Here is a 15,157-nt window from a genome sequence, read left to right as displayed (position 1 = left end):
CATTAGCCCGGCCTGCCCAGGTGGCGTGGCTGGAAAGAGACTCCCATATGTGGTGTAGATGGGTCAAACGTGGGCTGTGTGTGTGGGTGGAGGCTTCCAGCATGCTGTATGTGGAGCCTGTGTGTGCATGACTTTTATGGAGCATACTGAACTCCGTCTAGTTGGATCTGAACCATAACTGATTAGATTTCAGGCTCAGAGTGGTGACCGCTGACCTTCTTACAAATGAAATGTGGTTGATTTTTCCGCAGCCACATCTCACCTTCACAGCACTTGGTGTGCCACTGCAATCTACTTCACTTACTCTGAAAAAACCTACTTAAAATCACCCTTTTTGCTAAAGTTCCTGTGAGCAGCTTTGAGTAAAAATGAGGAAAAAGACAGAAATTTAAAAATTGGGTTTTAATTTTGCCTGGGCAGTCATCCTTAGAATTAAAAAAATAAGGGAATTAAATAACATTGAATAGATTTCAGTTTTGATTCCTTAAGATGACTTTTTACTGAAAACTAAATAGACTTTGTTGGTATGCTGTATACCTAACAGGTCATGAATGTACTGAACTGACACGAAAAGTCATCATTATCTGAATCTACTGTTGAAAGTACTGGTTTGCTTTGCTTCCTACTTTATATTATGTAAGTTTAATATAATGTGTGATGTAGGTATAGAACTATTTTAGCTTTGGCCAGTTAAATGCTTGACGTGTCTTTTACGACCTGCTGTTCGGGACATATCTAACAACAAATTTTGCAAATTTTAAATGTAGCAAAAAACACACAAGAGTTCATTTTTTAAAATTCAATAAATAGGTTTATTCTTATTGGTAATCTTACAGCAGTCTCTCACAGTGTGGTTTCTAACCATTTATATGTCTTGCTGGCCATGACACAGCTGGTGGTCTCATATGTGGGTGGCCTCATCCTCAGTGTCTGAGTCATGTGGCAGAGAGAGCTGGGCTTCAGGGAGGTTGTTGCACTGCAGGTAGCTGAAAACGACTTGGACCTGAACACACACACACACACATGCACACACACACACATCAGGTCCATGGTGAAAGAAACACACGTTTCTAAGTTATCACACACCTCAGAGCTTTGAAATGTATTTCAGTTCAAAATTTTGCACAATTTCTGGAAACTGAAAACTGATGATGTCATTATGTCATACTTTTTTGGAGTTTCAGTCATTGATCGAGTCACGAGGTGTAACTGAATAGTCTGAGCAGCCATAAAAAAAGAGCTGCTTGAATTCCCTACATACCAAGGAAAGGTAAAGTTTCCTTTACTACCTCCTTTAGCACAGGATGCATTGGCTGGACCATAAAGTATGGTCCAGCCAGCCTTCATAGCAAATCAGTCAAAAAACCCAAAATGTCCCAAAAATTATCAGAAAAATTAACGAAGTGGGTCAGATCTTATAAATGTTAAACAGAAGTATGTTTCCATGTTCACACTATAGCTTTTTAGTATGTTTTTATTTTTTAACAACAGTTTTTTAAACCCAGAGGTGAAATATGAACAATAATGAAGATGCTGCCTCTTCAGATCAAGCTTCTAGCTCATGGGCAGGCAACTCCAGGCCTCGAGTGGCGGTGTCCTGCAGGTTTTAGATCTGTCCTTGATCCATCACAGCTGATTTAAATGGCTAAATGACCTCCTCAGCATTTCTTGAAGTTCTCCAGAGGCCTGGTAATGAACTAATCATTTGATTCAGGTGTGTTGACCCACGGTGAGCTCTAAAGCCTGCAGGACACCGGCCCTCGAGGCCTGGAGTTGCCTACCCCTGTTCTAGCTTATATCAAAATTTCTTTAAGGTTTGCTGTAATTGAATTTGTATTAATTAAGTCTACTGCTCTATTGCCAGCATTAAGAATATTTGTTAATTCATTTTTACATCAGGTTAGCTGGTGTAGGCTTGAGCCCCCAACCTCTGTCTCTGAAACAGACAAATAGAGACAGACAATCATTCTCATCTATGTCTAGTTTCAGATCATTGGGTAACCCAACATGCATGTGTTTGGTGTGTGGGAGGACGTCGGAGTACCCATAGAGGGCCAACATACACACTCCACACAGAAGGACCCCAGCTGGTTGGTGGATTCAAACCTAGGATCTTCTTCCTATGAGATCAGCGTGCCAACAAGTTTGGTTGAAGTAAGGGGGAAATTTTGCAGACTGCTTTCTGGACATTGTAGTTTCAACACGGTAAAACAGCTGGCATCATACTGTTCTTCATCACACATTTCATTGACCTAACAACTTTTTCCATTGACACCAAGGAAAAGGAGGTAGGGAGTCGAGTTTGGACGATATGATCTTATGCCTGTTTTCATGCAAATCTCAACTTGTCATTACATTTTCTCTTATCAAGTTTCCCACTCAGCTGACCTGTAGTTTATACACTCCCAGCTCACAGTTGTGATTTCCTGATTTCTTTTCAAACCATGCCTTTTTGGTAAGTAATGCTCGCTCTTTACTCTGACATTTACTTTCACCTTTCATTTGTTTTTACTAATTATTTCACTTTGGCATTAATTAATCATTAGAAAAAATAAAATAAATAAATACAGCAAATTTGCAGACATTGTGTTAAACACGGCTAATTCCAGACATCAGTCTTTTTCTCAGGTATCCACTCACCTGTACCACCACCTCCTGAGAGATATCCACAGTGGGCCCATGGTGTCCCTGCCCAGCCACTGGGGGGCGTAGGAGACTCGGCCCAAACACAGTGGCAAGGTTTAGTAGAGACATCTTGTTAATGTGTTGCCTCTCTGAGATTCTGGAAGGAATAAAAAAAGATTGAAAACATTAAAAAGTTTTAGGCACAGACTGAAAATATCAGCTGATTTGTAAAGATAAAAAATAAAGTTTATATTTCTTACTTCCCGGTGTAAGGTGTTCTAGTTAACTGACCATTACGGCATTTTGTGCAGTTTGTTTAATGAGCTAAGTGTATTTTTTTTCATATTCCTACATATTTTTAAAAGTAAGCATTTTTCAGTTTTAACTAGCAGAGAGAGCAAAATTCACTCAAATAATTATCCTGAAGGTTAAACCAATATAACCATGTCATGGGTGAAGCTGTGGATTCATACCGTTGGAGGTGATACAGCAGGTAGAGGAAGGTGTGGCGGTTGGCATCAGGACAAGACTGCAGCAGGGACAACATGGAGACCAGCCGTGGGTTTTGTTCTTGGATGTCTACATGAAAATCAGCCAGGATGCAGTTAACTGAGTAGTGTCTGTGAGACTCACAGGGCATCATTTAAAGGTGCTGTTCATGTCAATAAAGCTTAGGGAAATAGGGTTATTGTTCACTTCTGCAGAAGGAATTTCAGGGTTTATATACAAACCCCTTTTCCCCTGTATGTAAAATAGAGTTTATATAAAAGATGGACGCTCCCCATTAGTTTGTATGGTGCCACAGTGAAATCTCCAAAGCATTTTGACTGTTGCCATATTGTGCTTTGAAAGCAGATGTGGTGAGCGAGGGGTGGTTCTGACAATTAAAGCACGTTACACAGCACAAGCAAAGCTTGCGAAAAAATTCACCGCAGATGTCATTTCCTAATCATTTTTTTCTGATTTCAATTTAAAACATGCAGAAGACAAAAGAATAATGTGAAATATTAATAACAATGCTAAATAATGTGGCAGCAGAAGCTACTGATCTCAATGCTCTTTTCTTTACCTTAACAATGTCTTGAAGATGCACCAAAATGCACACCATAGATACTTCACCTTGTGTGTTATCCTCTTGTTTTACTCAAATTCAATTACATTATATATATTTACCATTAAATCAAAACAAGCTCAAGGTAGCACTTTATATTGTAAGGTAAAGACTCTGAAATAATAGACAAAAAACCCCAACAGTCAGACAACACTATGAGCAAGCACTTGAACAGTGGGAAGGGAAAACTCCCTTTTAACAGGAAGAAACATGTAGCAGTGCCAGGCTCAGGGTGGGGTAGCCATCTACTGTGACCAGTTGGGGGGTGAGGGGAGAGAGATAGGTCAAAAGACACTTATGGTGGGTAATAAGGACGCACTGAAGCACCTTTCCTCTGTGTTCACACAGGAACCCTCTCAAATGAGTAATCAACCACAACCACAATGTAAAACAGGCCCACCCTGAAGTGTACCCTGCTTTAGATCATAGATCAACAGTTGTTTTGCCATCGGCCTTTATGCAGCCCGATCTCTCTTGCTTGTCATTAAAAAGAAAGCACATCTAAGGTATTTCTGAACTGGCTTCAGTTTTCAGGCTGTGAAAACTCACAGGAAGCAGAATATCTATTTTGATAGATGATTCATCTATAATTGTTTTAGCCTCTTTTTTTCATTCCTTTAAAAGCAGTAAAAAGCTTCTAGATGATGAATTTGCACTGAAGAGATACCAGTTCTAACAACAAACTATGCAAGTAGTTTAAAGGTTTAGAGTGAAGTATGCATACAGTATGCATGTGCTTTGTCATGTACAGTGGGGCAAAAAAGTATTTAGTCAGCCACCGATTGTGCAAGTTCCCCCACCTAAAATGATGACAGAGGTCAGTAATTTGTACCAGAGGTACACTTCAACTGTGAGAGACAGAATGTGAAAAAAAAAATCCATGAATCCACATGGTAGGATTTGTAAAGAATTTATTCGTAAATCAGGGTGGAAAATAAGTATTTGGTCACCTCAAACAAGGAAAATCTCTGGCTCTCACAGACCTGTAACGTCTTCTGTAAGAAGCTTTTCTGTCCCCCACTCGTTACCTGTATGAATGGCACCTGTTTGAACTCATCATCTGTATAAAAGACACCTGTCCACAGCCTCAAACAGTCAGACTCCAAACTCCGCCATGGCCAAGACCAAAGAGCTTTGGAAGGACACCAGGAAAAGTATTGTAGACCTGCACCAGACTGGGAAGAGTGAATCTACAATAGGCAAGCAGCTTGGTGTGAAAAAATCAACTGTGGGAGCAATCATCAGAAAATGGAAGACATACAAGACCACTGATAATCTCCCTCGATCTGGGGCTCCACACAAGATCTCATCCCGTGGGGTCAAAATGATCATGAGAACGGTGAGCAAAGATCCCAGAACCACACGGGGGGACCTGGTGAATGACCTGCAGAGAGCTGGGACCAAAGTAACAAAGGTCACCATCAGTAACACACTACAACGGCAGGGAATCAAATCCCGCAGTGCCAGACGTGTTCCGCTGCTGAAGCCAGTGCATGTCCAGGCCCGTCTGAAGTTTGCCAGAGAGCACATGGATGATACAGCAGAGGATTGGGAGAATGTCATGTGGTCAGATGAAACCAAAGTAGAACTTTTTGGTATAAACTCAACTCGTTGTGTTTGGAGGAAGAAGAATACTGAGTTGCATCCCAAGAACACCATACCTACTGTGAAGCATGGGGGTGGAAACATCATGCTATGGGGCTGTTTTTCTGCCAAGGGGACAGGACGACTGATCCGTGTTAAGGACAGAATGAATGGGGCCATGTATCGTGAGATTTTGAGCCAAAACCTCCTTCCATCAGTGAGAACTTTGAAGATGAAACGAGGCTGGGTCTTCCAACATGACAATGATCCAAAACACACCGCCCGGGCAACAAAGGAGTGGCTCCGTAAGAAGCATTTGAAAGTCCCGGAGTGGCCTAGCCAGTCTCCAGACCTCAACCCCATAGAAAATCTGTGGCGGGAGTTGAAAGTCCGTGTTGCTCGGCGACAGCCCCAAAACATCACTGCTCTCGAGAAGATCTGCATGGAGGAATGGGCCAAAATACCAGCTACTGTGTGTGCAAACCTGGTAAAGACCTATAGTAAACGTTTGACCTCTGTTATTGCCAACAAAGGTTATGTTACAAAGTATTGAGTTGTATTTTTGTTATTGACCAAATACTTATTTTCCACCCTGATTTATGAATAAATTCTTTACAAATCCTACCATGTGGATTCATGGATTTTTTTTCCACATTCTGTCTTTCACAGTTGAAGTGTACCTCTGGTGCAAATTACTGACCTCTGTGCAAGTTCCCCCACCTAAAATGATGACAATCGGTGGCTGACTAAATACTTTTTTGCCCCACTGTACTGGGGATGTGTTGTCTTACCTAGACTTCTTGTCAGACTCTGAAAAAGCTCAGTGGGTATCAGGGGTTCAGGCAGCTCTCTGAAGTAAAGTTTGAGAACACCAGACACAGCGTTCACTTCTGCGCTTCTCAGCTTCGTCACCGCTTCACGGAGATCTGATCAGAAAAGGGACAGATAATGATAATTATCTTTATTACAGGTATCTTCTTTTAACCTTCACTTCCTTCCTCACAGGCACAAGAACATGTATGGGTATGCGCTGCATTGCAGATGTAGATCATCAGGTAAAAGATTTTGAGTCAGTTTTTGTTTTTCTTACGATAAACAAGACAAACAGACCATAATATACGTTTGCCTGCATATTAAGTGTTCATCCTCCAAGACTGCCGTTCATTGATTAATCTGTCTGATATTGAATGTGTGCATACGTTTTTAAAGCAATCAGGTGTTTTTAGCTAAACAGACATTTTAGTCGCTAGCAACAATGACAGTGTTCACTTTTCAGTCAGTTCTTTCCTAGACAAAAGAAACATGTGGGTTTAAAGTCAGCTATCTTTGGCACAGTGCAGCACTAGCAAGAGATAAATGTTTCTGAGATGTTGCACCTAAACTCAAGAGTCAAGGTCAAATGTCACCACTAGTGTTTCTCTTGGAAGAAAGTTACGATTTCAAGGAAATTAATTTGAATTATTTTGGTGATAGTTGAGTTTTTAAAAATTCTTGGTCTGCAACCAATGAACTGATGCCTCTTTGAGCCTTCAGTTTAGCATTTTAATTATATCTTTTTAAGTTATACTGCATGTTTAGTGCTCAAACATTATTGCTAAATACAAACATACAGCACTGTGCAAAAGTCTGGAATCACTTTTCATTTTGTTAAGTAGGCCTAAAAAACTATTCACAGCAACAACAACAACTGTCCTTAATAAATAGGAAAAAGGTGTATCTAAGACCCAGGACCTGAGAACCCTTAAGTTTATCAATCTGCTGTTCACTGAAACCTCATCCGAACAGTGTGGCTTTAAAAAAGGAAGGGAATTCTTAAGGAAGAGAAATAAGGAGAAAAGAATGAGGTATTTCATTTTTAAGCATCCCAAATATAGTTCAGTTAAAGTGTTCCTGGATAGAAACACACAATGAAACACCATCAGTCATGGTCTGGCCTCCCCAGAGCCCAGACCTCAATATTGAAGTATCATCTAAATCCAGCCAACATTCATGGAAGAGCTTTGAATGTCCTTAAAGAAACCTGGAGAACTTTTCCTGAAGACTTCTTACAGAAATGACAAGCAAACTGCCCAAGAGAGCTCAGACTGTGTTGAAGTATAAAGTTGAAATTTTGACTTAACCTTATTAGAACTGCATAAATGCTGTTTTTCCCTTATATACTGTACTCCCATGTATGTTTACACATGTTTCAATAACGTGCTGCAGTTTTCCTAACAAAACTTGTAAAAACTTGTTACCATGCTGATATGAGGCACTATTTGGCGGGAAGATAAAACCCAGGATCAAGGAAGTTCAAAGACAAACATGCATGTTATTTCCCTTGACTGCAGTTCCTGATTCTCACTGACTTTTACTATTAACAAAAGGACTGTCCTGAATAATGTTTAGGAAAGAGGATGAGGAAGCTGAAAATGTCTGGGTCATGTTCAGTGTTGGTCAAGTTACTTGAAAAAAGTAATCAGTAACTACTTACTGATTACTTCCCCCAAAAAGTAATCCCGTTACTTTACTGATTACTTATTTTCAAAAGTAATTAATTATTTAGTTACTTAGTTACTTAGTTACTTTTTAAAAACATGATTTACAACCTGAAGAGGTGATAAAGCGATAGATCTTTCAGCCCAATTCTACTTTTTCTGCATAATCCATCATACAAAATGTAATCAAATGGAAAAGTCTCTTTTTAAAACTTGTTTTATTAGTTTTAAGCTTTTAACTTTATGCATCAAGCAAAAATTTAATTATATGCAACATTCTCTGACTTAAAGAAATTAGTTTAACATTTAAACCTATTTTCTGCACATTCCAGCACATGAAATAAAATATTTTTTCTGTTTACACTCAGTCTTTCAAATAGATGCCAGTAAAACACAGCAGAAAATAAATAAAGTCAAAGACTCAGCGGTCCTGTTGCTCTATTTTCACCTGTAAAGCAGGAGTGGGGCAGGCGGAGGTGTGCTCTGGTGCAGGTGTGCAGCGGTCAGTTGAAAAATCTGCGAGTTTCTCTGTGAATTTCCCATTACGTCGTTGCGCACTCGGAGCTTGTTTGGGGGGGGGGGGTTCGGTGTAAAAGAAGTTTTCTTCCCACGCACGATGGACGCTAATGTTTTTGTCACTTTTTATGGAATCAAACTCAAAGTAAGGTCAGTGCTTCCACGCTTTAAACGCTGCACGCTCATACTCTCTCCCACAATCGATATGTGATCCATTGTTGATCTGCACACAGCTGTTGTCACGAATGTTGCACTCGCTTACGTCACTGTCATGAGACATTCTCGCAAAAAAAACACGGTTTTAGTAACGCAGTAACGCAGCGTTCCTACGGGAAAGTAACGGTAATCTAATTACCGTTTTTGCAATAGTAATCCCTTACTTTACTCGTTACTTGAAAAAAGTAATCAGATTATAGTAATGCGTTACAAGTAACACATTACTGCCCATCTCTGGTCATGTTAAAGAAGACCTGAGTGAAGAGCCTGATGACTGCAGCTCACTCCAATCTGCTCCTTGCATTGCAACAATTCTTTATCACTGCACTTTCCAACAAAAAGATCATTTTTCTGTGTTATGTTTTTCTTACTGTTGTTGAACGCAGCCTTGAGCGTGCTGATTTCACTGGTTGTTCCTGAAATCCTGTAGATTCCCACCTCGTCCATGCCTCTCCTCTCCACTTCCTCCACGCAGCATCGCACCACATGAGGAACCAGCACTCCCTCCTGTCTGACAGAGGATTGAGACTTTAAGCATTGTGTAAGTTATGTTGCATTTGATTGATAGGCTGTTTCATTTCATTTCAATCTCCACTCCCGCCACACTTCTGCTTCCCTTTAATCTACTTTCCCACAAATTAAACTGAAAACTAGCTCCACGAAAGGGCACACAGGGGAAATAAAACTCTGAACCAAGCTACAGCTTTCAGTTTCAAGGTGTCTAGACTGTTCGGGTAGGCCAAGAGGGAGCCAGCTGACATGATAGGCAGGAACTTACTTTGCCACGGTTTCAATGGGGACGCCAAAGATTGGCGGCTGTTGAACTGTGGAGCTGGGTGGTCCCAGTGGGTGGGGACAGTACTTGAGAGAGAGGGTGAGCTCCACCTGGCCCAGCTGTAGGGTCTGTTTTTTCCATCGCTTATTCAGAGTTTTAGAGTCCAACTGATGAACACAGAAAAAAGTAAAATTCAACTTGACATGGGGTTTTAAAATAAAGGAAATGGTAGGATCATTAGTTAGAAAAAAATCTGTCTGGTGAAATAATTACATTGGGCATTTTTACCCCTAACCTATATATCTGGATTGGCAAAAAAAAAGGCACGTGCCAAATTAATGATAATAATAAGCTTCATTTATGCAATACCTTTCAAAAATAGTTGCACAAGATAAGACAGAAAATAAAACAATATGTCTGTCTCTATGTAGCCTGCCTCTTGCCCTGTGGTAGCTGGGATAGGTCCCTGCGTGCTATGTGTGCCAAAAGTCAAGTTTAGACAATGTCCTATGCCCTATTGGTTAACCTAGATTATGTTACCCTCCTACTGTTGTCTCAAGGACATCCTGGCCTACTCTTACTGATAACTGCCTGACATAGAAGCGCCATCAGGTAATGTAGCTCACCAGGCTTTCCAGGCTATAAAACTTTACTCTCTGTCTCTTAAATTCAGTGGCAATTTCAGATTTTGTGGGAGACCCAAGCAAAAATTCACAGAACATTCATTACTATGTTATAAATTATCTGACACCTAAAACAACCGTTCTATTAAAAAAACCCATTAACCCTTTTAACAGGAAGAAAGCTGTGGCAGGCTCAGGGAGGGCCAGCCATCCGCAGTGACCATGTGGGGTTAGGGTAAGAAGATGTCACAAAAAACAAATTATGTGATGCTCTATTATTCATGTGTCTCTCTCACAGTTATTTAATGTTATTTAAGCATTTAGTTATCTATGATTCATTTGATTGCTCCAAAAACAAAAAAAGCTTCCTCATTTTTCTTTTTTCTCTTCCTCTTTTCTCTTCTTCTTTTTCTCACTCACAGAGGGATAACTCCTTCTCATTTCCTGCTGAGTGGCTTTCATTGCTTACAATGGGAGTGAGTGGGGCCCATTTAGGGAGGGCAGGTCTCTCCTACTGTCATTGGAAACAATGGTGCACTACTGTTGCTGTAGTTTAAAATTTGTAGCTGATGCCCAGCCACTTGCCTGCATTTCCCTTCTGCTTTCACTCCACCTGTCATCACCCACTTTGATGTTTGTGTCTTAGGTATTTTATGTTTAAAATAATTTTATGTTTAAGATGTTTTATTTGAATAAACCTCTTGTAGGAACTGTTATCTCGTCCTCTACTTTGAGCCAGTTTGTGACAAATGGCCACGATGCCAAATAGTAAAAGTACTTCAGCTAATCATTCAGTTCAATTCATTTCAAGCCAGAGATTAATAATAACCAATGATTACATGCAAATGCATGCATTTAGAAAAGTACGAGCTAAGTTAGCCATCAACACTGACTCAAACTCCATTTTCACTAATTGGTATTAAATATCCTGGACAAGTCCTGTTACAACGTGAACCACAGTTTCTGTGGGCTCAAACCCAGAATAGACATTAATCATCTCTGCAAATTAAAGAGGAACTGCAACTGTTAAAACCCATTTTTAACATATTTTTTTCTTCAGTGTTGCTGGGAAAGATCTTGGATTATATGTTTAATATTATATTGAAAACCAGCTTACTGGTATTAATAAAGATAAAGCTGAAGTTCTTAGGCCTCTCCGTACCTTTACTGTATTTTTTCCCAGAACAGTATCATCCTGTCCATTTGACTGACTCACACATAACACCCTCAAGTTCTGTGCACCGTCCACCTGGAAAGACAGCTCCTGTTTAAAATGTAAAAAAAAGATGTTAACAATGAAAAAAGACTTTAACTTCCTTAAGCTGCATGTGGAGAATCTATGTCTTATTCTAAATCCTTCACTTCGGCCTACTAGTCGGATTTAGTGTTGATTTTACTGCCTCTGATAATGTTTAAAGCATGGTATTGTCACACCAGAAGTGCAGACTTTTGTAATCCCCTAAGCTCAAACCTGACATCATGTCGGATACTGGCTAGACATGAAGAAGAAATGAAGAATTGCTACCTTGAACTGGTTGACAAATCCCATCTACAAGATAGTAGGACTTTTCCTCAAATGCTCTGATGTCTCTTATTTTCTTTACTTTAACAAATTAACTCAATATTAAAGCCAAATGTAATATTTCATATTTCAAAAGGCTTGAGTCTAACCTGGTCCCAGTGAGGGTTTAGGCTGAGGACTGAAGAGTGTGTCTGGGTCTGCTGATCGTAAAACTTGAAGCCATCCACTTCCACACACACATACACACCTGAGTGAGAAAGAGAGCATCATTAATGACCACAAAACTATTTAGCTTAGACAGAAGATAGCCCAGTCTCTCATGATGCTTCAAAATTGCTAAGAAGCATACAAGCTGGCTGCTGTAGGCCAGCGGCAGAATCAATGGCCACACTCAAAGTCCCACATAGCGCCTCCTCGTTCAGTCCTGAGGAAAGAGACAGAGACAAATCTCACTGGATTTATTCACGCTGAATAAAAGCATAATGGTAATACAGGACACACACGAGGAAAGCCGTGGTAAAAGGTATTGTGGGTCTCATGTAAAGATCAAAGAGAGAACCTCACACAGTGTATTGCATTTCAGACACAGATGTGATTGTGTGGTGAGAAAAAAGTGAGTCTTAGATGTGTACCGGCGTTAGTGCTATGTAGAGGTGGCTGCTGGGTCATTCTCAATTTCACACACGAACTGGTCAACGTGAGCAAGTCTGGAGGGACAGTTTCTATGTCTGGCAAACATGACACAAAGCAAATAACAATCAGTTGACAGAAGAGTAACACATTAGTCTGGACCCCAGTGAGAGAAACTTGAAGCTCGGCTCAATTAAAGCTAAAAAAATAAAGCATATGAAAGGCAGGCTGCACCCCCCCCCCCCCCCCCCCCCCAAAAAAAACAAAAAAAACAAAACCCTAAACTGCCATTCCTCATAATGACTACTTGAGGCTGACTCCAAAAGTGAGTCAGCTCCTAACTACTCCCATTTTAAAAGAATATAGCTATGGGATTTAAGTGATGTTAATTCGTACTAAGGGACCCATAGTGTACCAAGAAAATGCTACCACTACCAGCTTGAATTGTTAATTTAGCCATGCATTCATGTTGTTCTTGCCCAATTCTGATGTGATAATAAATGGATAATAAAATGCTGCCTGATGTTCATCAAACCAGGCAGCATTTTATTATCCAATCTTGGTGAGCATATGAGATTCAGTTTCCTTTAGCTGAAAGGAGCGGCACCTGGTGTGGTCTTCTGCTATAACGTCCATGTTGTGCATTTAGAGATGCTCTTCTGCACACTCTGGTTTTGACAAGTGGTTATTTGAGTTACTGTTGCATTCTTGTTGGATCAAAGCACTTCAGCCATTCTCCTCTGACTTCTGAAATCAACTAGGGGACTTCCACTTACTGGATATTTTCTCTTTTTCATGCCATTCTCTATAAACCCTATAGATGGTTTTGTGGGAAAATCCAAGCAGATCAGCAGTTTTTGAAATACTCAGAGCAGCCCGTCTGATACAAACAACCGCACCACATTCGATGTCACATTTCTTCCTCATTCTGATGATCACTTTGAAATTCAGCAGGCGACCTTGACCAATGGCTACAAACTTAAATGCAAGGTAATGTCATGTGGTGTTCTGATGAGATATCCGATATGAGATAGGAGTAAACACAGATTTTAACAGCTGTACTTAATAAAGTCATCAGTGAGTGTGTAGTAACGGTAATTAGCTGTTATCTGGCTCTGCGACGTACCCATACATAGCAACCAAGCTAGCTAGTATTATAACCAGCTTATAGTGGCCAGAAACAAGTAACAAGTTTTTTTTGCTCATATAAATGATGCAACACTGCCTCACATGACCTACAGAACATTTTCTAAGACCCTCAACTTCCTTAAACATAACAAGTAGGCATTTTATAAAAACCGCATGCTGTCCACGAGACATCTCACGTTCGCTTCTCTCCTAAGTCGACTCAACTCTTACACACAGCCTGCTAGCAGCACAACAGAAGATGGTATTTTAATAAGTAATTACAAATGTTAATAAATTAAACTAAATAATTACTTACGTTTAGTTCATTATTTAGCTACTAAACTAAATTAAAATATGCTCTGGGGCGAGATTGACTTCAATCACTTTCATGACATACAGCTGGCCACAAATACTTAACAGTGCTTGAAAAGCTACAAATAGATTTGCAGAGTAGCCGTAATTACACTCCAGAGTGGTCAAAAGCTGTGTACTCACTAGCTGTGGTGAGTTTGAGTATGGCCTGCCTCCATTCTTCTAGTTCATAGAGAGAGGAGAAGAGGAGAGCGTGACTCTGTGATAAGACAAAAACAGGCCATTGTGTAATCTTAGTCTGTTGTTTAGGACTTAAGTGAACTACATTAGAATGTGTGTGTGCTCATATACCTTGCCACTGGGGCTGTGCAGCTCCAGTCTGTAAGCAATCAAGTGTGTGAGCAACATCAGCTCCATTTGTTCCAGTTTCTTCTGGCTACGAGCTGCCAGGCTCCTGGATGTTTTCTTCATACAGAGAAATGCAGTGACATTTGTAATGTATGTTTTCTGAATTTAGGCTGTCATTTTCAGCACCTAAAAATACTTAAGTATCACCATTATCTCATTGTCTGGTCACTTTAAAAAGTTATTAAAATTGTTTGTTTCCTCTTTACTGTAAAACTAAAAGTTGTTAGTCCCTTGTTCTACTGTGCAGACTGATGAGTATGTTTAGGTACTAGAAAAAACAACCCCGTTGTTAAATGTAGGTTGCAGGCTGTATTATGAAGTGCTACCAGAAATGTTTACATTTAAGTCATCTGGTTACTCTCTCACTCTCTGTGTCATAAACACACACCGGATTTTGCCGGAGCTGTTGTAGTAGCTGCTGACGCAGGACGTACATCTTTGTTCGTATGTTGTGTAAGCGCACGTTGGTTTCTGGCGGCCGTTCCTTGTCTGCAACCCAACGAAGTCTTAGACCGGCGAGAGGCAGATACCAGCAGAATCTGTACTGGTCCTGCTTCCTAGGAGAAACACAGCATGAACAGGCGTCATGAGATTTTGTGAGTCTTTCCACACCTTTAAACAGTTTTAAGAGGGTTCCTTTTTAACTGTGAAAAGGCAGATGCACACTGCATGCTGCAGGTTGACCACATTCCCCACAAGCCTTAATGCGCTCTCGTGCTAAGCTCACCCTCTATTTGCATGTTTAAATCTTGTGCACAGCAGGAGGTCGGTGTAAAGGAAGAGGTGACGCAGGCTGCGTTCACTCTCACTCACATCCACCACAAAGCCATCACGCATTAGCTGGCGTCTCTGGGAGAGTACACACACACACAGACATGTTGTAAAATGGGTGCCTGTATACATTCAGCAGGGCATACGTCCTATATAACTTTTCTCCATATTCATTTGAAGGGATCGGGTTGGAGACTAAACTCACCATCCCACGACTTAACGTGACCTCCCGTTTACTTTGTGAACTCTCGTTGACACCAGACAGGAAGCTGCGAGACAATCTCAGAGCTTCCTGTAAGGCTGTGTAATCTCTATGCTCTGTTGGCGTCGTCTTCAGGAGATCCTACAAGATGACAGAGGTTGCCAAATCAGAAAAAACAAAACAAGAAAGAGCTCCTGCTCCAGGAAAAAAAATGTATGGACTCGTCATTAAAAATAATGCAATCAAACACCAGAGCG

At 40.5% G+C, this 15,157-nt stretch overlaps 1 protein-coding gene and 1 long non-coding RNA gene across 2 annotated transcripts in view; one reads left to right on the top strand and one right to left on the bottom strand.

Moving 5' to 3' along the window:
• Positions 1-814: 814 nt before the first annotated feature.
• Positions 815-15,157, bottom strand: part of LOC146580269 (active breakpoint cluster region-related protein) — a 22,727-nt gene continuing 8,384 nt past the window's right edge. The window contains exons 10-24 of the mRNA XM_085266916.1: positions 14,904-15,041; positions 14,655-14,776; positions 14,316-14,484; positions 13,871-13,984; positions 13,703-13,778; positions 12,082-12,177; positions 11,799-11,873; positions 11,599-11,696; positions 11,090-11,191; positions 9,308-9,471; positions 8,901-9,040; positions 6,112-6,246; positions 3,099-3,204; positions 2,641-2,782; positions 815-1,003 (exon numbers count right to left, since the gene is read on the bottom strand). Of these exons, the coding sequence (XP_085123042.1) occupies positions 902-1,003; positions 2,641-2,782; positions 3,099-3,204; positions 6,112-6,246; positions 8,901-9,040; positions 9,308-9,471; positions 11,090-11,191; positions 11,599-11,696; positions 11,799-11,873; positions 12,082-12,177; positions 13,703-13,778; positions 13,871-13,984; positions 14,316-14,484; positions 14,655-14,776; positions 14,904-15,041 (1,779 nt within the window). The 3' untranslated portion in view covers positions 815-901. The remainder of the gene's footprint in view (positions 1,004-2,640; positions 2,783-3,098; positions 3,205-6,111; positions 6,247-8,900; positions 9,041-9,307; positions 9,472-11,089; positions 11,192-11,598; positions 11,697-11,798; positions 11,874-12,081; positions 12,178-13,702; positions 13,779-13,870; positions 13,985-14,315; positions 14,485-14,654; positions 14,777-14,903; positions 15,042-15,157) is intronic.
• Positions 1,988-2,888, top strand: LOC146580270 (uncharacterized). Its single transcript, XR_014891242.1, has 3 exons — positions 1,988-2,288; positions 2,372-2,455; positions 2,629-2,888. It is a non-coding gene; the product is annotated as an uncharacterized LOC146580270 (long non-coding RNA).

This window comes from Mchenga conophoros, linkage group LG3 (genome assembly GCF_057382185.1).
Source record: "Mchenga conophoros isolate Kocher_MC1m ecotype Shallow Benthic linkage group LG3, M_conophoros_male_GT1.1, whole genome shotgun sequence".
Classification (NCBI taxonomy): Eukaryota; Metazoa; Chordata; class Actinopteri; order Cichliformes; family Cichlidae; genus Mchenga; species Mchenga conophoros.
Note: the sequence above shows the minus strand (reverse complement) of the source record. Positions and strands in the feature narration are given on the sequence as shown.